Below are 24,419 nucleotides of genomic sequence, written 5' to 3'. Positions count from 1 at the left end.
AAAAACAAATTTGAAATTTAAAATGTTATTAAACAACCAGATGCCTTGTCTACTTAATGCCAAGCAATCGTTCTTTTAATTTTAGTGAGCGGTGCTTTACCTATCAACAGAGATGCCAAGTAATTTTACATAATTTTCAAAATAAGCCTATTCAATTTGCAGAAGTATTATCTGCCAGTAGAATTTAATTGGACATGGGAAGTAGAAAATATGACCAGTGTATTCCTTTCTCAAGATATTCCTAGGAAATTAGAGGGAAAGGGACAATGAATCAATGTCTCAGGAGTCTCACACCCTCAATTTTCTTTAATGGCTCTATAGTTTTTGTATGTGTGTATTTCTTTTGTGTATTTGTGTATTGTTTGACTTGTCTGGTTTTGTAATAAGGGAACGTTGGAGCTAGATGGGATTATAGGGATAATCTGATCCAATCTCTTCTTTTACAAAGGAGCAAACTGAAGCCCAAGAAGGTAAATGGCAGATAAGAGACCTTTGGGTAGTGGCAGGACCTTGTGTTTAAAATTTTAACTTTATATAACATCCCTCCATTTTGGCCATAAATAGTGAACCATTCTCTCTTTTCTCTCCTTCCTGCAAAGGCCACAACAAGGGAATTAGCTAAAATTATTACCATTATTCTAAAATGAAATAGTAATTGATTTCAAAAACATGCAGTAGATTTACTAAAAATATATTTAAGTCTTCTAAATCTTGTTAAGTAGGTTGTCAAAGAAAAACATGTCTAAGATACAGAAGGCTAGGATTCTAGTATGGTCTCATCTCTCACTAGAAATGTGATCTTGGGCAAGTCACTTTACTACTTGGGCCATCTGCAAGATGACAGTAACCAGCTAAATGATATTGAAAAGTCAGCTGGATATAGCAATGAATCTATGATAGTAATTGATATTTTTTATTTTTTTTATTTTTTTAAATTTTTTTTTAGTAATTGATATTTTTTTATGAGTTTTTAAGATTGAATAAAATTTAAAGAAACAACGTTACTCAAAAAAGTAATGAGGTAATTAAGAATTTTATGTATCTGTTATAGTTCTTACTTCAAATATACTAGAAGACATAAATAAGAAATGACTTCCCATAAGACAAAAAGAGGATAGTTTGTCCTGTGTGAAATCTGGTTAAAATTACACAAGAACAGATTAACAGTTACCAACAGTACCTGAGGCAGGAGAGGCACTCCATTCTTCAGCCAACGGTATGTGGGTCGGGGTTTTCCAGTAGCTTTACATTCCCATTGAAGAGGGCTCCCACTGTCCAACTGAGTGTCATTCAGTTTTTCCACCCAGTGTGGATAAGCTGTAAGAGTTTAAGCATTAAAGAAAGGTGATTTCATTTTTCAAACACTCTACCAAATTCAAAATTTATATGGAAGTATTCCTTGCATTAAAAATGATCAATTCTCATAATTGTATTTGGAAGAAGCATAGCATTGCATTTCACAAAGAACTCTGTTTCCTGTGTAAAAAGATAAAGCAATGAGAATTCTTGACAATTTAAAACACTTTTTGTAAGCTAGGTCAGTATATCTTACTGTTTTATCAAATTTACAGCAAGTGTCTATATTATCCCCAAGTAATCAGAACGTGTACAGTAGGAAATCAGGTACTTAGAGATATCATTTTTTCCCAGGTATTGGGGCAGAATTTGCACAAGTTGAAATAATACAACATGTCTATTTACTGAATAGCTGCTTTGTTTTTTTATTTTTGTTTTTCCTAAAAGAACTTGAATGGTACAGGGAAAATAATTTGTAAATTCAAGTTTCAGTTGGTGTAAAATTTTTCTATATTTACTAGCATTTTTCAAAAACTTTAAAAAAGTTTTCAAAATTACAACAGAAAAATTACTTTATCAAGAAAGATATAACTGTTTAAAATCTATACGATACAGAATAGTCTTTATTGGCTAACTTTAAAAAAAAATACTGAAAACAAGTGACTATTTGTCCAAAAATACTCTGTTTATAACAACTGAAACAATAACTATGAAAAAATGTTGAACTGAATAATGTTTCTCTTTCTCTCCTATAACATTTTAGGGACACCTGATTGGCTTAGTAGTTGAGTATCTGCCTTTGGATCAGGTCATGATCCCCAGGTCCTAAGATTGAATCCTGCATCAGGGTTCCCACATGGAGCCTGCTTCTCCCTCTGCCTGTGTCTGTGCCTCTTTCTTTGTGTCTCTTATGAACAAATAAAATAAAAATCTAAAAAAAAAAAACCAATAACATTTTATTTTGTGATAGTGAGAACTTTGATCATTGATTCATTCACCTCATACTACTTAATCCTTTCTTAGTCTTAGAGGTTATCAGGGATATAGGAGCATCTATGACTTACATTTTTTTCTTTATACTGTGGTAGAGGAAATATAGTCAGTGCCATAGGATATGATAGCACAAGAAAGAAGATGTACTGAACGAACCTGCATATGAACACTATAAAGTGGGTCTAAAGGCACAATGGATGTCCAAAACCTAACAAGTTTAGAAGCGAGGAGAAGGAGCAAGAGAAAAAGAATTTTCATTTATTAAATGCTAGTCTTAAACACTGAACTATATTATCAATTAATTCCTATAACATTGATGAGAACAAACATACTTACTTTTATGAATCGGGAAACTTTGGTTCAGAGAGGTTAAAAAAATTTACCCAAGGTTATACAATTAACAAGGGATAGTAATCATGTTCAAAGTCAGGTATTTCTGACTCCAGGCAGCATATAATTCTCTTATTCCACTTGGGCATATTAAAAAATGAGTTGGAAGCATTTGTTGCATTCCTACTGTGTTTTGGCTTCTACTGGTCTCTAAATGGGAATTTTGTTTTCAGTAGCTCATTGGTCTTCTAGGCAATATAGTCTGGTTTTTAAGGAGCCTTAGTTTGGTGTAGTCAGAATCCGTAGACCTTTGAACACACTCTGAGATTCAACTTTAAGCCTATGAGCTGTCAAGCAAAAATCTTAACCACAGTGAGCTTCAAATATTAATTCTGACTTTTGTGCCTGGCTTCTAAAATCATTCCCTTTATAGTTATCTATATTATCTGTCATATATACAAAAAATACTGATAGGAATGGTAAAATACAAAAGCAATATTAAACTCTACTTTATTATTAGGACTTTCTGCATGCTCTCCCGTTTTACTTTGCCAGTCTACTTCATATTACTCATGATCCTTGTAATCCAAGTATACAAATGTGCTGTTTCCCAAGCACACCCTTCATCTATCTTCTTCAAAGTTTTATTTTTTCCTTCAAAGTTTTAAATCCATGCAGAATGTTCTACTTCTCTTGTCTCTTTTAATTCTACTAATAATTTAAAGTTTAGTCTAAATTATGTAAGGTTTATTAACCCTAAACTCCAAAGGAAGTCATCGGCACCTTCTTTGGACATGTTTACTTCTTAGTCTCTTGGAAAATAATCATATTGTAGCTTATTACTCCTGTTGCTGACTTAAACTGCTATTGGATTTTTCAGTGGTTGATGATTTGAGATGCTCATGTAGATAGGAACATCATGAGGAGCAAAGTTGACATGACATGTACATTTGTTTTAGAACATAACACTGTTCCACATATAAAATTAATTAAAGGATACTGGTTAGTTATATTATTATTTTAGGGTAACTATATTTGATATGTCTCTCAATGTGCTACAACTCATGCTGGTAGATGCAGCTTATGGGAGTTGAAAAGAGATCTTAAAAAGTTACTAAAAAAAAATTAGGAATAAAAGAATTATTAAAATAAAAACAGATTGTGTCATTTGGGAAAATAATTAGAAATAAAAATAATAATTCTTCAAACATAATTTGGATAATTCTATAAAATTTCCCTAATTTAGAGTCCTGATTCCAACATGAATTTGTCATAGGAACCAACAAGTGATGAATGAAATTAAGAAGAAATAATTTCTGCTTTCTTGTCTTCTTCAGTGTGTTACAATGTCTGTTTGTTGTCAGCTCAAAATCTAATAGATGAGATAGACATGTAATTAAAATGCTTAAATTCACTCTACCAACAATTCTACAAATAAAAATGTCCTATTATACTGCCCCTGGAATTAAACAAATAACAACAACAAAAAACCCTAGTAACTTCTTTATCTTTTTGTTAGGCCACCATTATAAGGGGTAAAAGAAAAGAAAAAAAGAATGAGAACTAATGGTGAGGATTTTTTTTCTAATATCAATATAGATAAGTTAACAGCAACTAATATTCTCCATCCAACCCATGCCTTAGCTCAGCTCCTCAATATCTCACTGAGAGATAGTATCAGTGACCTCCTTATAGTTGAGGGTCAAATTCTGGTGTCATTGCAGTTCTAATGTAATCTGCTTTTATAGCTTATTATTAATGGGACATATAGTAATAAGCTCCTTGACCTTTCTAGACCTTGGTTTCCCCATCTGTCAAGCAGAAATATTAATTTCTAAGGGTTATTATGTTTTTTTTTAAGATTTAATTTATTTATTCATGAGAGAGAGAGAGAGAGGCAGAGACATAGGCAGAGGGAGAAGCAGGCTCCATGGAGGAAGCCTGATGAGTCCCGGATCCTGGAGTCCTGGGATCATGCCCTGAGCAAAAGGCAGATGTTCAACTGCTGAGCCACCCGGGTATCCCGGGTTATTATAAGTTAATGCATGTAAAGTACCTAGTAGTTAGAGTAGCTTCTAAAACAAGTTCTTGGCAACTATTTGTTGCCTATTCATTAGTCCTTTAATCTCTCCTCTCTTTCATTTCTTCATTTATTTTTCATGGTGGAAATGTATCTAATAAGCACATCAGCACAGAAACACACTTAGACTATAGCTCATTCTTTAAAACTATAAGAGTCAAGTGAAAAGTCAGTACAGAGGCTTATTTTACATATATATAAGTATATATGTAATTATGTATGTGTATACATATATGTTATACATTGGGAATTGAACTATTACTTTTTTTCTTTCTTTTTTAGACACGTGACAACCATGTTTTCTGGTCAGTAATGTTCTATCAAACATTGTACTAAATCAAAGTAGACAGATGAATAGTAAAGCTGTTTGTTCTTTCCTACTAGTGCTGAGCTAGACTAGTGGAAGGAAGATTTTGACAGACGAAGGAACTGCAGAACCCTTACCCAACAGAAAACCTAGTGAACTGACTTATACAGAAAGGGTTTTAACAAACCTGTGGAAATGCAACATAAGAAAGGGAAAGATTTTATCCTGGACTATGCTTTTAGTGCAGCATACACATACATTCATGAGTCCCAGTGAAATAGGAACACCAACATAGAAAGCATTTTTGCTTTCAAAGTACTAACAGCTAAAAAGCACATAGCACATAATACTATAATCTTTAAGTCAGTAATTGTAGAAATTCCAATATTATATTTACTAGGTTAGCCTGATTATTCATCTATAAAAATATTTTTTTCCAAAAAATCTTTTTTTAAAATTAATTCATTTTTGAGAGAAGGAGAGTGTGAGTGAGGAGGGGCAGATGGAGAATCTTAAGCAGACTCCACTCTCAAGGAGGAACTCAACACAGGACTTGATCTCACCTTTAAGATCATGACCTGAACTGAAATCAAGAATCCATTGCTTAACCAACTGAGCCACCCAGGTATCCTCCAAGTTTCTTAAAAGAGAATTCTAGAAACAATGAAACCAGCAGACACAGTAATTCAAAGATACAAATGTAAGACTAGGAGTTTATTTTCACTCAACTGGCTTTAGGTAAAGGACAGCGCTCTCATTTGACTCCTAGAGCCAAGACTAGCTGTGATAGAAGATGCTTCAGAAATCTCACCAGGGGCAGCTGGCTTAAGTAACACCCTAGATAAATACTCCCAAATAGTCAAAAATTTCTTTGAGACCACAAGCCTGAAACTGAAAGCTGTGAGTGCACAAAAAGCCAGGTTGGGATATGCAGAGCTTGCTGGCCAAAGACAGTTGGAGATAGTGGGTTCTTCCAAATGCTGACATATCAACATTTTATGCTGGGGAAGGGGCCTGGATGGAATGCTGGATTTGAGGTTGTTCCAGAGGAGCCTGACTCCAAGGTGTCTAAGAAAGGGGTCTACTCAGGGAAGAGGCTATAAGTTTCTGAACACAGAAAGTGCTTCAGGAGAAACACTCAGGTCTCAGGAGGGTCAAGTGATTATCTTTTGACCCATCAATACTTAACATTAAGGAAGAGTTGCAGAATAAAGTCAGACTTTCCAAGATGTAATTCTTCTATCACATTAGCCAAAACTTCTGCCAGTCTTTGGTCAACCCCAGGCAAGATCTCATTGCCTGGAGGTTGGACCTAGTGCTGAAGATCTTTCTGAGAAACTGTTGTAGAAAATGATTTACAAAACAAAGCCACCACTAAACAGTTGCTTAAACCCAATTCCTTTCCTTCTTTTAAGGTTCTATAGTCCTGAAACATTTCTTTAAAAGCCAGAAAATCCATAAATGTGAGTGGCATGTAGCCACTTCATTTTATGGTGCTGTAAAGTTGTTGTGAAAGCCACCATTTGAAATCCAAGAATCTGCTTCAGTAGTTGTTCTTCAAGATACCTTTCTACCAAAGAAATAGATTCTTTGAAAATGGGCATTTAGGTGATTTTATTCTTTCCTGTGTCTTCAAACTCCTGGTAGTACTAGTTCATGAAATTTGAAATAATTGGAACTCATCTGTCATCCATGATAATGTCCTCTACATATCCAAGCACAGTATTACATTCTGGGTCAGAGGTGGACAAGGACAGCCTGAGGCTTTCTTCAGCCAAGGGCCTCTGTATTCACCCACAGGGAAGCAGGCCTGTCTTCTCTTATTCCATCCATGGCCCAGGGCCAGCCTCCTAGTAGCTCTATAGAAAACAGTCAGTCCAGCAGAGTAGCATCTATCATGAGGCTGGGGCCTCAGACTCCCTGGAGGTGGCCAAAGGCTTGCTGGGCCCAGTGTCTCTTGTGTGCTGCTGGCATCACAGAGTATGCTGTGGGTTACCTGACTTCCATATAATCTTTACTGTGTTCCTTGAAGAATGGTGTCTATCTAAGAATGGTCTATCTAAGCATTAATCCTTATAGCAGACAATTATAAAAATTACCCACTGTGTGCTAAACATAATGCTTAGTTATGGGAAAAATAGGAAAAAAAATAGTCTTTGTCTTGGAAAAGCTATTATAATCAATTAAAAGCATTTATAATCAAATTGCAGACATTGGAAGGCATTAAAATTTGTGAGGGTAAACACCAGAGATTTTACAAAAATAAGAATATCTATAACACTACATTGCAATGAAAATAAAACTATGTTCCTTATTGGATATTTAGTATAATGCAATGTTAATTTCTTTTAAGCATCTTGGTTATAGGTATATTTTATTTTTTTTAAATAACAAATTTATTTTTTATTGGTGTTCAATTTGCCAACATACAGAAAAACACCCAGTGCTCATCCCGTCAAGTGCCCCCCTCAGTGCCCGTCACCCATTCACCCCACCCCCCGCCCTCCTCCCCTTCCACCACCCCTAGTTCGTTTCCCAGAGTTAGGAGTCTTTATGTTCTGTCTCCCTTTCTGATATTTCCTACCCATTTCTTCTCCCTTCCCTTCTATTCCCTTTACTATTATTTATATTCCCCCAAATGAATGAGAACATGTAATGTTTGTCCTTCTCCGACTGACTAATTTCACTCGGCATAATACCCTCCAGTTCCATCCACGTCGAAGCAAATGGTGGGTATTTGTCGTTTCTAATGGCTGAGGAATATTCCATTGTATACAGAGACCACATCTTCTTTATCCATTCATCTTTCGATGGACACCGAGGCTCCTTCCACAGTTTGGCTATTGTGGACATTGCTGCTATATTTTAATACTGATATATTTCTCATCTACATTGTCAATATAAATATTTCAGTGATCAGAGTGACAGTATTCTTACTCTACAGGATAACAAATTATTAGTTGGTGGGGCATATGACATATATTTAAACTCATAGATAACACAGCTTTATGTAATATTTTTCTGTACACAAAGTACCTTCTTGAGAGGTCCTTATATATAAAATTGCTTAAAATTGTGTGATCTTCATTCCTTTCTTTTTTCCTTCTTTCTTCCTTACTTCTTTATTCCTTATATGTTTTTAGTCTTTCTTTTCATTTATATTGGAAATATACAGACTAAAAATTTTGTGTGGCTAGATAAAATGAAGTCTTTGATTAATCATCAGAAACTAGAAGGGACAGAAATAATCAAAGAAATTATTTCATCTATAAAGCTACCATATATTATAAACAAAAGACTATTTACTTAATAGAATAAATATGCAGTTTTTTAAAAGTTTTTAAAACTTTTTAAAGTTTCAATTATTAATAAAATTCAGAGGTTTTTTTAAAGATTTATTTATTTATTTATTTATTATTTATTATTTATTTAAGTGACAACAAGAGAACATGTGAACCAGCCACATGAGGGTGAGGGGCAGAGGAAGAGAAAGAGAGAGGGAGAGAAGCAGACATCCTCCTGAGTGTGGAGCCCCACATCTTGGGGCTCAATCTCTGGACCATGAGATCATGATCTGAGCTGAAATCAAGAGTTGGAGTTTTAACCAACTGAGCCACCCAGGTGCCCCTAAAATTACTTTTGGTTTAAATTTTTTTTTCTTTTTTATGAATATTGTTATTTAAATGTATTGGTTAAATAAGATATATAAGTTTATCTTAATTTTTATTATTTTACTACCATGGACTGCTTTATGTTGTGTTGTTTGTTATGTTTATAATGTAGATTCTGAATTATAAATAATAAAATATGTGGTTTAAATTTATGCCTACAACCTATACTACTACATACTTTGTAATGATTTGATAAAAAGAAATATGAGACTAGAAAGGTTGCCTTGGATCCTTGGTTCATCCATTGAATCTAACATCTAACTGAACATGTAAAATATTCCCATAATTACTCTTTACAGAGGAATGTGAGCCACAGGAAAAACCTTATGTTTTCAGTACTCTGTGAATATTGATCATTTGGGTAAAAAGTGTCAGCCTCTACTTATACCAATATGTGAAGCTCAGGCTATAGATCGTCCAACAGATATCCATTCTTCTGGAAGGAGAACATTCCAAATACAAACTGTGTATACAGTGCAATATTCATGCATTATGCTCTTTATTAACTGCCAAGTGGAAATGCTAGCCAAGATTCTTTCTACTTTCTAGAGTTTGATGGGTAAGGAGAAATGCCATCATGTCAAAGGCAACAGGTTTAAAAGTACAAATTGGGTAGATTTGTAATAATCAAGATACTTCTGGAAGTGAAATAGGTCTTGTTGTAATTGTCTCAGTGCTACAGACATAAGCTGGGACCATCCAGGCAAGATCAAGAGCAGAGTAGAAAACTACCCTAAAAAATGGGCTGCAATGAAAGGCCAAATTCTTTCAGATACTTTCCCGAATTGTCCAAAATATATAGCAGAGTGGCAAGCTGGCAGTTTCTTTTACTAGTCTACAATCTTGATTATTTTCTATCCAAAATGATGCATGCGTTGGGCAGGTTTGTCCTTCCTGGTTGGCCTACTGTGTACATCTAATTGTGTGTGACAAGGAGATCCCACACTTACTTCTTAGTAGCATACTCTCTTAAAGTAAATCAGTAATATTGAGTGAAATCAATTTTTTCCCCTATTTTCTTGGAAATAATCATTACTGCTATGAATCATGTAGCTGGAATGGGGAGAAGTAAAAGTAGAGTAGTGTCATATAGGAGCTTCTGTCTCAAACTATAAATCTAATTATAATTTAGGTGTGGGCCATTTTTCATCTCACAGAAAGATTTGGAACTTTTCTCAAATAGCCTTACGAGTAACAGGCAGTCGTGGTTTTTTTTTTTTTTTTTTTTTTTTTTTTTTTTTTTTTTTGTGGTTCTGGTGGAACATTTGTCTTTCAGTATCAGCTTTTCATCTATAGAGAAACTAGTATCATTTCAGACTTTTGAGGATAAACAGATATGATAGGAATGTTACCGATATGATTCAAGTCAAATCAAACATATGATCTGAATGTTAATTGTTGTTCACTGGAGTGCAGAAGCAATGATTTTTTCCTATGGGTTAATGATAATAAGAAATCATGAACAGTTTGTGAGTTTCCTCAAACTATAATACCCATGGCCTAAAATAAACAAACCAATGTAGTATTTCAATCTTACAAACTTCTAAACGACTTTGTGTCTTTTTCTCAGAATATTTTCCCCTGTGTAGCCTTTAGAGAAAGGTTTGAGGAAATCCTTTGGAAAGCTTTCCCTGAATCATCCCAGTAGAATGCAGTAGACTCTGTTCCCATAATCTTTTGCACATTCCTTTATCACAGCAGACAGCATGTTCTACTCTAAGGTGGGGTTGTTTGTCATCTAATCCAATGGACCAGGACTTCCTTGAAAGCTCTACTGCTATTATATAGAGCAATAATAGGCACTTAATACACATTAATTGAATAAATGCATGAATGAAATGTGCATGGTATATTCAGTAAGGTTGGATGGCTGAAATCCTAAAGGAGTTATTAGAGATAAGGAAAGAAAAACCAAGCTGAATTCAGATATTAATATTTCAAACTATGCTTTAAGGGTTCCTTTGAAGGATGTTAGGCTTTTTAGGAGAGCTGATCTTGAGATACAGTGACAGTTGTAGTTGTTGGTGGATTTAACCAAATATGCAATTTGGATAACTTGATATTGAAAGAATCTGAATTTTCTTATATGGATGCTCTGATCATAGTATTTCTCTTCTTCTTCTTCTTTTTTTGAGTATCCCCATCTAGGAAATAAGAATGCTATCACTTGCCTATTATGCCTAATATATATCTTATAAACAAATGTGAAAAGTAGATACAATTTATGATCCTTAGAAGTAAAGATGAGATAGTAGATATTTTCCCAAGTAGATTTTCCCAATTCTTACACACAACCTTTTTGGCTCCTTGGAATTTTGGACAACATAAATGTTTGTGTGCTGTAGAGGTTATTTATCATATAGATGTATTAATTTAGGCCAGGGGTCAGCAAATTTTTTTTCTATAAAGGACCAAATAGCAAATATTTCAGGCTTTGCAAATCATCCACTTAATTCTGTCTCAGCTACTTCATTCTGCATTTCAGTGCAATAGCTGACAGACAATATGTAAAAAAGTAGGTGTGGCTGTGTTCCAATAAATTTTATTTATAAAAAAGTGACTGCTGGGCAGGATTTGGTTCATGTAACTCCTGACTCAGGCCAAAGGAGAGAATAAATTAATGAAGGTTACAAGATATTTGACTTATCAGAGAATGGCTTTTGTTCCAGGAAAACATCTCATTTTTAAGTATATTAACTCTCTGCTGTACAAAGAACCTGATAATTCCCCATTCATTTTTAATTTAAAGCATTTCTGTGTATAGGATAATTTTACATGATGTTTTACTATGCAAAAGAAGTATGATTATAAATTATTACTTGGTTTTTATGTACTACTTAGAAACAATATTCAGTTCAAATTAATTTGCATTTTCAGTTTGACTCAGGACTAGGGCATCATGCTTTGCTGAGAACACTTACTGTATACTTGTAATTGTCCACGAAAGGAATTTTTTCCACGTGAGTTTTCAGCTCTGCACTCATACAGGCCTGCATCATCCAGTTGCACGTTGGGGATTTCCAGCACTGCCTGAGATTTCCGCAGACGTGCCTTACTAGGAATATAACTATTAACCTTCATCCATGTGATTGTTGGAACTGGGCTACAATAAGGAGCAAAAATACCGTTAATACACTTTTCTGCTATTAGGAACATAGATTCTATTATCTGGTAATTTAAGCACTTAATAGGCTGAGCACAATAAAGTGTAATCACAATTAGGGACCACGTGCTGGTTGATATACTTCACTTTCCATGTGAATTGTCTGGTAAGTAGTTACATTCAGGGAAAATAATTTCCTTTTCTTTCATATATCAGTAAAGCAATTCAGAGACAATATTTTGTAGATTTTAATACATCATACTTTATTTTAAAAACTTTTTAAATTGCATGAATGGCAAAGTAATTTGGTGAAATTACAAAGGTAATGTATAATTATTCCAGGACATTACACAAAAGACTCATGAACTAAATAAATGAACTAAGAACTCTTTTTATCCCCACCTCCACAAATATGTTCTTTATGCAACAACAAATATAGATTGCATGTAAACTCACACTGTCTTTATGATGTATATGTGCCCATATATTTTTGTTATTTTTGTTTTGTTTAAAAAGCATAAGTTGTATACTTGATATTTTATAACTAAAAAATCAAATTCAAGATCCTGAGTTATTCTAGCTAATAGCTGCATATCATTCCATTATATAGATGTATCAGAATTTAATCAACCATCCCCTATAGTTAGGCATTAAGTGTAGTACCAGGTTTTTTATTTTTTTCTTTACTTTTTTTTACCACTAAGAAATGATATTGCTATAAAGAACCTTGCACATGCATCACTTACTATTGCTTTTATTTCCTGCAGCAGACATCCACAAAAGTAAAATTGATGAATCAAAGGGCATGAATATTTTTCATTTTAATAAGTATTGCCAGATTGTATTTCAATAATATAGTAGCAGTTTTCATATCTACCAGTAATATAGGAGTCTGTTTCCCCATATCCTTGCAACCATTTTACATGCTCAATCTGTTTAATTTTTGTCAATTTTGAAAAGTAAAAAATGACATTTTGTGGCTACTTTAATTAATATTTCTCTGAACTCAAAGAAGATTGAACTTTTTTTAGACTTTTACTGGCTATTTACACTGCTTTTCTTTGAATTGTTTGCTTATATTATTTTCCTATTTTTCCCTTAATTTTCCTATTTGTCTATTTGTAATTTTAAAAATGTATTTCTTAGAGTTCTTTGTGTATTAGAGCCATCAAGACTTTGCTTCTCAGAAAAATTCTCCCTTAGTGTATTGTTAGTTGATGATGGCCTCTCTGATATATATATATATATATATATATATATATATATATATATCTTTTAACTATTTTATTTATTTATTCATGATAGACAGAGAGAGAGAGAGAGGGAGAGAGAGAGAAAGAGAGGCAGAGACACAGGCGGAGGGAGAAGCAGGCTCCATGCAGGGAGCCCGACGTGGGACTCGATCCCGAGACTCCAGGATCGCACCCTGGGCCAAAGGCAGGTGCTAAACCGCTGAGCCACCCAGGGATCCCCTCTCTGATATATTTTTACAAACATTTTTGGGAGAAACAAATATATCTATAGTTTCCTTCACAACTTCTAAATTTTTGTTTGTTTAAAAAATTATCTGTAAACTTAAGTTTGTGTTCATATTGGTCACATTATTTCTGGCCATATTTTGTTAGTTTTCTTTGTTTTTTGCTTTTTCTTTACAATATTTGGTATCTTGTCTGTCATATAATTGATCTCATGCACTTGGATTTGTTTCAGGCTTCTCAATTCTGTTCCACTGATTTATTTATTACTGTTTATATTTAATGTACTTTATGACTTAGACCCAGTCTACTTTCTCAGTTTGATTTCTCACTACTTCCTTTTGTATCTCCTGACCCAGAACACATCTCTCTGTGTTTCCAATTATATCTGTTCAAATCCTACTAATCCTTTGAGGCCCATCGTTAGTGCCTACTCTTTAGCAAAGTCCTTCCTTAATTTGTGTAGTCTGCAGGGATTTTTCTTTTCTTTTTATTTATTTATTTTAATTTTTATTTATTTATTTATGATAGTCACAGAGAGAGAGAAAGAGGCAGAGACACAGGCAGAGGGAGAAGTAGGCTCCATGTACCGGGAGCCTGATGTGGGATTCGATCCAGGGTCTCCAGGATCCCGCCCTGGGCCAAAGGCAGGCGCCAAATCGCTGCACCACCCAGGGATCCCTTTCTTTTCTTTTTAAATAACAAAGTGCTTTGTATATTTTTTCATAACTCACATCTCATAACATTTTACCATGGATAATAATTGCTAAGTATAAGATTTTTTTTACACTATTTTTTCTTATAGAAGGGATAGCAATATTCACTATTATAAACAACGATAAATATCTTGTGTATTTTGAAAAATTTGTTTATTGTTCCTTAGCAATAAAGCATAGAATTGAAGTTTCTGGATTAGAGTTGACAGCTCTTCCTGTTTGTTTAGGTAGATACATATATCCAACATCCAAGAGGATTGAACCTTGCATTTTGGAATAATCTTTGCATTAGAATGGCATATCATTCTTTTAATATGTATTAAAATTAATATGTGATTTTTAAAATTAGGATGTTTTTGCATCTACATTCAATGGTGAGATTATTTTCAGTTTATTGGGTTTATTGGTTTGTGTGTGCTTTCTCATTAGTGAGTTAGTGGTTGGTTTGTTTACTAGCTATTTCTGACAGATTTGGTATCATAATGATGGATGATAGCTTAGTGAACATGCCAAAAGTATTCCCCTCTTTCTGTAGCTTAAATAATAGGCAGATTATATGTTCCTTAGGATACTGATAGGATTTTTAAAAAATCACCTGGGTCTGCAATCATTAGTGGCAGCTTGTTTTCTTTTTTTAAAGATTTTATTTATTTGTTTATTTATTTATTTATTTATTCATTCATTCATTCATTCATTCATTCATTCATTCATGAGGGACACACAGAGAGACACAGAGACACAGGCAGAAGGAGAAGCAGGCTTCTGGTGGGGAGCCTGAGGTGGGACTCCATCCCAGGACCCTGGGATTGCCACCTGCAGCCCAAGGCAGATGCTCAACCACTGAGCCACCCAGGAGCCCTAGTGGCAGTTTTTTGATAATGTTTTTAGTTTCTCCTAGTTTTCCTTAATTTTGTTCTGCTTGTGTCAATTTAGGCAATCATGTTTTCCTAGGAAATCAAGTATTTCACTCATAATTTCAGTATTTTAGCAGTAAACTGAATAATTAATTTTTAAAAATTATTAAAAATTCCTCAGTCATGAGTGGCAGACTTCTTGGAGATAAAAAAGCTCTGCAACTACATGTTATTTAATATCTTATGTCTTTAGTTCCCTCAAATGTAAAATATGGTGGAAATAATATGACCTATTTCATAGTATTTGTGAACATTGTTTAAAGTACTTGGCTCAACTGGGTGTTATTCTGTATGTTGGCAAATTGAACACCAATAAAAAATAAATTTATTATTAAAAAAATAAAAAATAAAGTACTTGGCTCAGAGCAAGCAGGCAAAAAGAATATTTGCAATTTTATGATGATGTTTGGATCCCCTTCATAATTTTAGTAGTACCTGTTTACTCCCCACCCCCCAACCTCACCCCTACCCCCAGGTCTTTCAGCTTTGTGTGTTGATTAGGAGCATGGAATTTGGGGAATGCAATTTAGATTAAAATACAATTGGAACACAAAGATGCTATGTGATCTTTGGAAAGTTATCTAAGTTAATGAATATAATTTCTCCATCTGTAAAATAGACATATTTATTTGCTCCTTCAGAATGCAAAGATCTTGAGGGCAGTGGCATTAATTCTCTTGTTCATCATTATGTTTACAGTGTCTCATAGAGTGCTGGGCACATAGTACTAAATAGATGTTAGTGAAATAATGATTGTCATAATATTTTATTTTGAGCATTAAGTGAGCTATGCTCTTGTAAATTACTTAGCAAATATGTTGCAAATAGTAAGCACCCAATAAATGTTAGATATAATGATTTTAAATAATTAGCTTTTTCAGAGTTCGTTTATTTTATTGGTCTTTAAAATAAGGATTTTGAGTTTTTAACTGTTTGCTTGAATTCAGGAGTTTCCACTTTTTTATTTACTTATTCCTCTTTCTTGATCAGCACATTTATATTGTACTTCTAACTTCTTGAGCTGAATAATCAATATAGTTATTATTTATGGTTAATAATAAAAGCATATGAAACTGCCTTTTCCTCTGATATCAGACATAGCCATATGCCATGTTTTGATATGTAAAAAGAGTGACTTGTACCATTTCTGTTTTTTGAAACTGTTGAAGCAATCTTTGTAGCTAAATATAAGATGAATTATTGTAAGTTACATGTCTATAAAAAGTTATATTTTATTTAGGTAGCCCAGACGTTAATGTTTATTTCAAGTTTTACTTTAGAAGTTAATAACTGAACCAGTGGAAACAATTTTAAATTCTTAAGCTCAGGTGCAATAACATTTGCTATTTATTTGTAGGATTATTTGGAGAATTTTGTTTTTGAAATAATGCTTTCAAAAAGCATAAGAAGATGTTCAAGATAAACCATACTATAAACTGATTTATTAAAGGTTGACAGTTACACAGATTGATTTAGGTGTGAATAGAAGGGATTGGGGGTATTTCTGAAAGTAACATTTAGTCAAAAGTTTCCTCAATATAGTTACTTTGAAAAGATCCAGAATGCTGATTTCTTGTCTGTTTCATGTGTCTTGTAGCTCTAATTAAATGTATCTACCTATGCAAAAGATTTATTAAAACATAGAAAAAGTGAATGAATAAAATTATGATTGTCTTTTTCTCTTAAAATATTGTCACCTTTTAAAGTGATAATGCTGTGTTTTGGCAGTGATGTGACAGGGTATGAATTTTAAAAATATTCTGATAGCTGATTTTAGCTTGACCTTCATTTAATAAATGTGTAGTCATATTTGCTGTATACTATGATAAATGAGCTACTTCCTTATCCTTATAGGAAGAGAATAAAGCAAGGACTGGATGATTAAAAAAAAAAAAAAAAAGGTAGGTAAAAGTTAAAAATTAGCTTTTATGTATTTTTAATTAAATTGTGTAATTCAATTATTATTTTAGTGTTTTCCATTTTTTTAACTAACTTTGGTCAAAATAAACCTTCTGTGGAATTTTATATTGATCAGAAAGAACATGTAATTAAAAAAGAGTAGAGAGGTAGTATGTTCTAAAGTTCTTTTCCTTTGGGGAGGACAGATAAGATATTAACTCTAGACTTTAAGAATGCGTGGTAAAAAAAAATGCATGGAAAAAAAATGCATGGTAAAATTAATAGGTTAACTAAAGGACTATAATTTTCCAAAAAAAATATAGTGTACAGCACAGAGCAGAAAGCTTAGCTCTTCCCCAAATCCAAATTTTTTTTCTCCTGGACATGTGTTTGCTTTTTTCCTAGGCAAATAGGCATGACCAAGTTGCTGATTTCTGACCATGAAATGTATTGGAGCTGTTCCACCAAAAGTCTATTCTATCTTTCTCTTTGCCTATGTGGGTATTGATGCCCAGGACAATTTTGGAAGTCAGGAGTTGTAAATAACTGTGTAGAGGAAAGTGTCAAGCTACTACCTCACCAGTGCGAATCAATAACTCTCTCTGTATTCTGTGTGAATAATATATAAATGTTTATCTTGCTAAGACCATAATACTTAAAAGCTTGTTTGTTATACTCAGTAGCATTATTTTGCTAATATAGAAATTGTCATAAAAATAGATAACTGTCATAACAAGACATAAAATATTTGGAACAGCCAGGATGAAAAAGATAAGGATCTGATACTGGGGAATGAGAAAATGAACACCTTGTTATGTAGTGGCAAAACAATCTGGTAAAACTTTTATCTTTGATAACTTGGAAAGGTCATCCAAATGCTTACATAGGCTAGTGAAGGAGTTAGAAAATAGAATATTAAAAGTGTGTGTGGATTGTTACTAGCTTTATTCATCAAAGTATTAGAAAAAAGAGATGAGGTCAGTATAATACTGGATGGACTGTCAGCAGAATTAATGCAAGTAGAAAGACTGTACTATGTGGGACCTTGGTCAGTAAAGCAGATTAATTGCAAAAATGGCCTGAAGTCTCAATCACTCTCTATATCCACATCTTTTGCCATGTAACTTTGCAGGTTTTATCATTTTAAGATCGAGCCTGTTAACCAATAATTTGAGTCTGGGTTGCCTTATGACTTACTTTGGTTATTAGAACGTAGCTTTACAAAGATTTGTGTGCTTTTGCTCTATCTCTTGGACCCTTGCCTTTGCCATGAGAACAATTTAAGTTAGCCTGCAGGAGAATGAGAGAGCACATGGAGCAGGGCCACATTGTCTAGACAAAGGACATTTAAGGCCAACCAGCTTCCAATGGACCCTAGAGCTGATGTTGTGCCCAAGATTGCAAATCCGAGAAACCACCAAGGAGCCGACACTGATGTAATCACATGAGGGTTTAATCACAAGCTCGATCTTGGGTCCAAGTATACCCGACACAGCAGAGCAGAGACTTGGACCCTGAGACTAAGAAGCATAGTAGTGTTATAGGGGTCCGTGGCCAATGAGATTGTAACATACATAGAAAGTTGCACAGTCATGTCGGTCCACACGCAGGTGACCAATTCCTAAGTGTGCTGGTTTCTGATAAGGGTGTGCTTAATAGCTAAACTAGGGTGAGGGAGTGCCTTAAACAATAGGCAGGTCGTATGTATGGGGGGGTTTACATGAGATGGCGGGTGTAGCACAAAATGGAGTTAGTCCTGCTCTGCTTGTCCAGGAGTAGAGGATTTTTGTTAGATTTCCTGGGTCCCACACTGACATATTTATGAACTAGTTCAGTTGTTATCAGCCCAGTCTGAGCCAAATCAGCAGAACCACACAGCCGATTCTCTTTTGTTATAAATAATAGATGGTTATTCATTTAACCTTTTGAGTTTTGGGGTGTTTTGTTATGCAGCATTGCTGTGGCAATGCATAACTGATTGAAATTATATTAGAAAATCTCATTTTTTTATAGATCTTAGACAGTAAGAAATAAGAATAAAAAGACATAGAGTACCAGGGGGCCATTAAAAATCAATCCCATGACAAGCTAAGGGTTTTTGGTCTTCCCAACCAAGCCTGATGGCTTCAAGATAGCTGCCAGTACATTGAGAAAATAAGGCATGGGGACTGAATTATTTCTAGGGAATAACCTTAAATGGAGTTACTAATACATGGAATTGAGTGGAAGCAAATAGGTCAGAAGCCAATTACATATTGAGATAACTGCATTGCCAAAGACATCAGGAGTCTGAATTTAAAACAACAAAGCTTTGAGTATTTTAGTCTTAAAACAAATTTTAGTTTACCAAATGTAGACCAACAGGACTTTGAGCTACACAATTTGACCCCACAGGAGGGAATATTCCTCAATACACATTTCAATCATGGCCATGGAGAAAAATGAAAAGGAAAATGTCAGGGAGTAGATCCAAGATACCCTGAATGGTAAACAAGACAATTTCTTCCAAAGAGTGATATTGGTATCGAATTAAGGATTCCCTTACATTCACCCCATGCCCAAGCAAGAGGGGCTTTAAAATGAATGATTTTACAAGATAATTTATATTTGTAATGGACCTGTGACTAGCTTGGTTCTCTCATTTTTCTCTTTTCTAAATGAAGTATTTTTTCTGTGGATAATCAATTCTTGTTCCACCACTATGGAAGGGCACAATTTTTCTTTAAATACTTATGTTACAGAATCAGAGTAATCTATATCTGGACCGATGGAGACCTGGAAATCTTGGATTCAAGTGGATGCAGAGACCAGATATAATTTGATTTCTCTCCCTTGGGGAAGGGGTGAATACATTCAATGAGTGGGAAGAATTCATTTGAATTCTTCATAAGAATAGACTGGCTAAGTGCTCAAAACACACATTTCTTTTTTTTCCTGGGAATGTAATTAGACCTTTTCTAGTATCCCTTAGTCAGGCGCATGTGATTGAGTTTGGGCCAATAGAATAAATAAAGAATGATGTACCAACCATCACATAGGTACCAAACCCTCCACATGATCCCTAAATTTCACTTTTTCCCCAATTCATGGTAACTATTGGAGAAAAATAAATAGGAAAATGTTTTTATATACTAATAGGAGAAGAGAGATTTTTTTTTTTAAATTTTTATTTATTTATTATAGTCACACAGAGAGAGAGAGAGGCAGAGACACAGGCAGAGGGAGAAGCAGGCTCCATGCACCGGGAGCCCGACGTGGGATTCGATCCCGGGTCTCCAGGATCGCGCCCTGGGTCAAAGGCAGGCGCCAAACCGCTGCGCCACCCAGGGATCCCAAGAGAGATTTTTTTCTAACAATATTTAAAACATTACTATCCTTCAAAAATATTGATGCATTTAACTGCATTAATATTAAAAATTTACTTTCATTAAAGGACACAACCTGGGAAAGCTTAATTGCCACACAAATAACTGACAAAGATTAATAGATTAAATAAAGACCTTCAACAAGTCTATAAGAAAAACAACTTTTAATAATGAGCAATAGCCAAACAGCATAAATGATCAAGAAACATGAAATTAGTGATTAGAAAGATGCAAATTTAGACCACAATGAAATTCCATTTCATACATAACAGATTAGCAAAAACTTGTATCTATATTTATACACACACATAAAGGGCACTTCAACCAGTCTTAAGGGTTAAATTGCTTAAGTGTGGGATAACACACTCCTTACTTACCTATATCCCTGGATCAGTAGCAAACAGGGCCTTGAGGAGTGAAGGTCTAAAACTTTCCCAGGCCACAGCAACTAGCAAGTCTGTTTGAAGCTGCCTTGGCTTTCTGATTAGCCTAGCAACGTTTTTCAGCAAACTTTTTTTTTCCCCCAGGTCGCACAAATGATTTTAATAACCTCCCTTTGTGTATCTGTGGAACTTACCCTCTCTTGCAGAACAGAGAACTTCTGCACATCATGAAATAAAGAACTAGATATCTTCCCCCACACACAATTCCCAAACACCAAGATAACATTTGTTATCTAGCAACATCAATTTTGTACATAATCAAGAAGTGTTGCAGACCACTGCACTCCCATTATTGACTGACTACCTTAGGCCCCCTTAAAAGCCCCTGGATCAGGCAGAAACCTTGAAGTTGGCTTTTGGACAATCATCCAACCTCTCCCCAGTTGGTGGGGCTCCTGAATATTCAAATTCCTTTCTAGTCAAAATTTGTCTCTTGAGTATCGGCTTTTCCACCAACAAGTAGTTGAACTTGGGATTTGATATCAAATACACACACAGGTATGATTTAAAGTAGAATTCTTGCAGATAGTATATAATAGGGTTTTGCTTTTTCATCAAGTCTGCTTTTGGTGTGTTTCAGTGAGTTTACATTTCATATAATTATCTGTATTGGGGTTTAAATCTAACATTATGAATTTTTTGTCTATCCCATAAAGTGTTTCCTTTTGCCTTCTTTTCTTGCCTTATTTTCTATTAATCTTTTTTTTAGTGTTTCACTAAAGTCCTCTATTGTCTTATTAAGTACAGCTCTTTTTTTAAATGTGTGCATGGTTGTTCTAAGGTTTGCAATATTTACTTGAGAACATTATGCTAACATGTCTCTCTTCCCATCCTTTGTGCTATACTTAATCATGGTCATTATTTCTACATACTTTGTAAACCTTCCAACACATTGTTATTATTTTTACTTTAGAGAAAAAAGTGGAATTAGAAATTTGAGAAACTAAAAAGATTAAATACATTTTATATTTACACACACAAACACACATGCATACATATAAGCATTTTTGTTGTTGTTCTTCTTTCCTTTGTGGGGATTAGTTTCCAAATAGTATTAGTTTTCCATTAGCCCTAGAGAACTTTCCTTAGCATTCCTATAGTGCTATTACATCAAATTATTCAAAGTTTTGTTTTTGTTTGACAATATCTTTATTTTGCTTTCAGTTTGAAGAATATTTTCACTAGATAAATAACTTTGACTATTTTATTTTATTTTTTTTAACTTTGACTAATTTAAAAGATTTTTTAATCACTGTCTTTTGTAATTAATTATGGTATGTCTAGAAACATTTTTCTTTGTCTTTATGTTACTTTGGTTTCATTGAACTTTGGGGATCTGTGAAGTCATATTTTCCCATCATTTGACAACTTTTGGCCACAATCTTCAATTTTTTTTGTCTATCCATATCTTCTGAAACTAAACTTTTGTGTATATTAGATAATTTAATTATTGTTACACAGATCTCTTAGCACAATTAAGTTTTTTGCTCTCTACATACTATATTTTCTATAGTTTATTTTTGTTCTATCTTCAAGTTCATTCATCTTTTCTTCTATGGTATTTAATCTGATATTAAGCCTGCCAGGTAAATTTTTCATATGAGAATAATCACTTTTTAACATTCCTTTCTTATATGTAAATTTCTATATTTTCTCAGTGAAATACAAAATTACTAAACACTTATTTTGCATGGCGTCTTTTTCTTGTGTCTCTAATCTTTATATAACTTCTACCTTAGTTTGTGTTGGGGGCTTAGTAAATAGAATTATAGCTGCCTTTAATTATTTACCTAAGAATATACTACTAAAAATACTCACAACCAATTTAAAATGCTAGTCTTCATTTTCCTGTTTTTCATGTCTTAATTTTGAGTGGTATTCCATTGACTTTCTGACTCCTGCTTGAACCATTTTAAGTTAGTTTATTTACTTAACTGTAATAAAATCTCAATTCCTATGCATCCCCTGATTTAATCTACCAAGGAAAGAAACCCAATATGAATAGAAACAGAATAGTATTTGAAGGCAAGTCTGTGAAAAAGGAATAAGTACATCCAAGATATGATTGCAAAGGGCATGAAAAAACACTTCTGGTACTAGGGAGACAAAAATGTGCTTTGATGGCAGAAGAAAAAAGGAGATCTAACATGGAAAAAAATCAAGAGAACTTTATGCTAGACCTGTATTCAAAATAAAGACAAATAAAATGAATGACCTAATGCCTTAAGAAAACCATATCTTTATTTGAAAGACAAAAAAAAGATGAACAAAATGATTCAAATACAGAAGGATACAGTGTTAAGAGAACACAGTAAAAAAGACTATTTATATTAGACTGGGAGGTATGGGAATGCAGCCCAAAGGGATGACACATGAGGTGAGCCTTGAAGATTAAGGAAAATTCATCCAGTCAGCAAAAGTATATTCTTGGCAGTAAAATCCATGCACATGAATACAAAAACTATGAGCTAGCATGGCAGATTGGTGGAACTTCACAAAACTTGGCATGCTACATTGCATGATGTATTCAGGAAAGCACTGGCAAGCTTATGTAAAGCGCACATTTTCCCTTCAAAAATAAAGATATCTTCAAATTAATGCTGTTTATTTCCATTTTTGTCTTTCTCATACTCTTAAGATTAGTATCATAAAATATTTGCCTCTAACTTGTTAGAAGCTTTGGAATGTGAACATTTTGAAAAGTATTGATGGAGTGGCTGAAAGTCTATTTGGAAAGATTTCTGAATACAATAATATACATATGCTATTATTAAACGAAATAGTAATCATGAGCCTACTGTCAGTGCTCACTTAAAAAAAAATTATTTATTTATTTATTAATGAGAGACAGAGAGATTGGCAGAGACAGAGGCAGAGGGAGAAGCAGGCTCCCTGCAGGAGGCCGATGTGAGACTCAATCCTGGATCCCGGGGTCACGACCTGATGCTCAGCCACTGAGCCACCCAGAAGTCCCTCACTTTTTTACAGGCATTTTGGATGCCCCATGGTCATTTACTTTGTCCATGATGATGTAGGGGAAATCAAATATTTTTGCTTCTTTCAAATAATTTATTTGAAATCAAGAAAAATTCATTAGTTTTCTGTAGGCATTTGGGATTTGAAAAATTATTCATATAGTAAGATTTTAATGTTTCATATTATTGAAAGCATATTATTTCTTTTCAGTAATAACATGAATGTGAGATTTTTGCTTAAAAAGAGGATTGATTTTACCTATACTGAAAGGATGAGTAGAGATGTCAGCTTTGATGGTAAGCCAGACCACAGTTACATTTTTCCCTATTTTAGTCTGCTGAAATTATATTTGTTCTACTATAGATTTGACTTTCATGTAGAATAAGCAATGTGACTTAAAGAAGATAAAGGGGCTTTTTTCTAGCTAACGTTATACTGAGGATGGCATTATTCATTTGGCTCAAAAATATCTGTTAATAACAGTAAAAGATGATGTGAAGCCGCATTGAAATTCTGACACAAGCTTTTTCTTATGTGCTATTGAAGTGACAGGATAAAAGGGGCCTCCAAATGTAGTTCTAGAAAGTAAGGAAAGTGTTGGATGAACTTTGGCCATTGTTGGAGTCGTTAAAGGTATTTTTTAAAAATCATTTTTATTTATAGGATAAGGTAATATGTAGAGTCTGTCAAGGCAGAAGGAATACTTAGCTGTAAGGATTTAATGATTTCAAAGGAAAGTACTCCCCAACTGCAAATCACCATCTGTAGACAAATTGTAGGTCTGTGTAGTGGAGCTTCCCATTTTCCTTGCATAAGTCACAAGTAACACATGAATTTTACATCTGATGTGA

At 33.9% G+C, this 24,419-nt stretch overlaps 1 protein-coding gene across 1 annotated transcript in view; it reads right to left on the bottom strand.

Annotated features, from left to right (window-relative positions):
- Positions 1-24,419, bottom strand: part of CNTN5 (contactin 5) — a 497,758-nt gene that overhangs the window by 268,994 nt on the left and 204,345 nt on the right. The window contains exons 8-9 of the mRNA XM_041729931.1: positions 11,599-11,780; positions 1,181-1,317 (exon numbers count right to left, since the gene is read on the bottom strand). Coding sequence (XP_041585865.1) covers positions 1,181-1,317; positions 11,599-11,780 — 319 coding nt within the window. The remainder of the gene's footprint in view (positions 1-1,180; positions 1,318-11,598; positions 11,781-24,419) is intronic.

The sequence above is a fragment of the Vulpes lagopus genome, chromosome 15 (genome assembly GCF_018345385.1).
Source record: "Vulpes lagopus strain Blue_001 chromosome 15, ASM1834538v1, whole genome shotgun sequence".
In the NCBI taxonomy this organism is placed as follows: domain Eukaryota; kingdom Metazoa; phylum Chordata; class Mammalia; order Carnivora; family Canidae; genus Vulpes; species Vulpes lagopus.
This window is presented reverse-complemented; position numbering and strand designations above follow the sequence as displayed.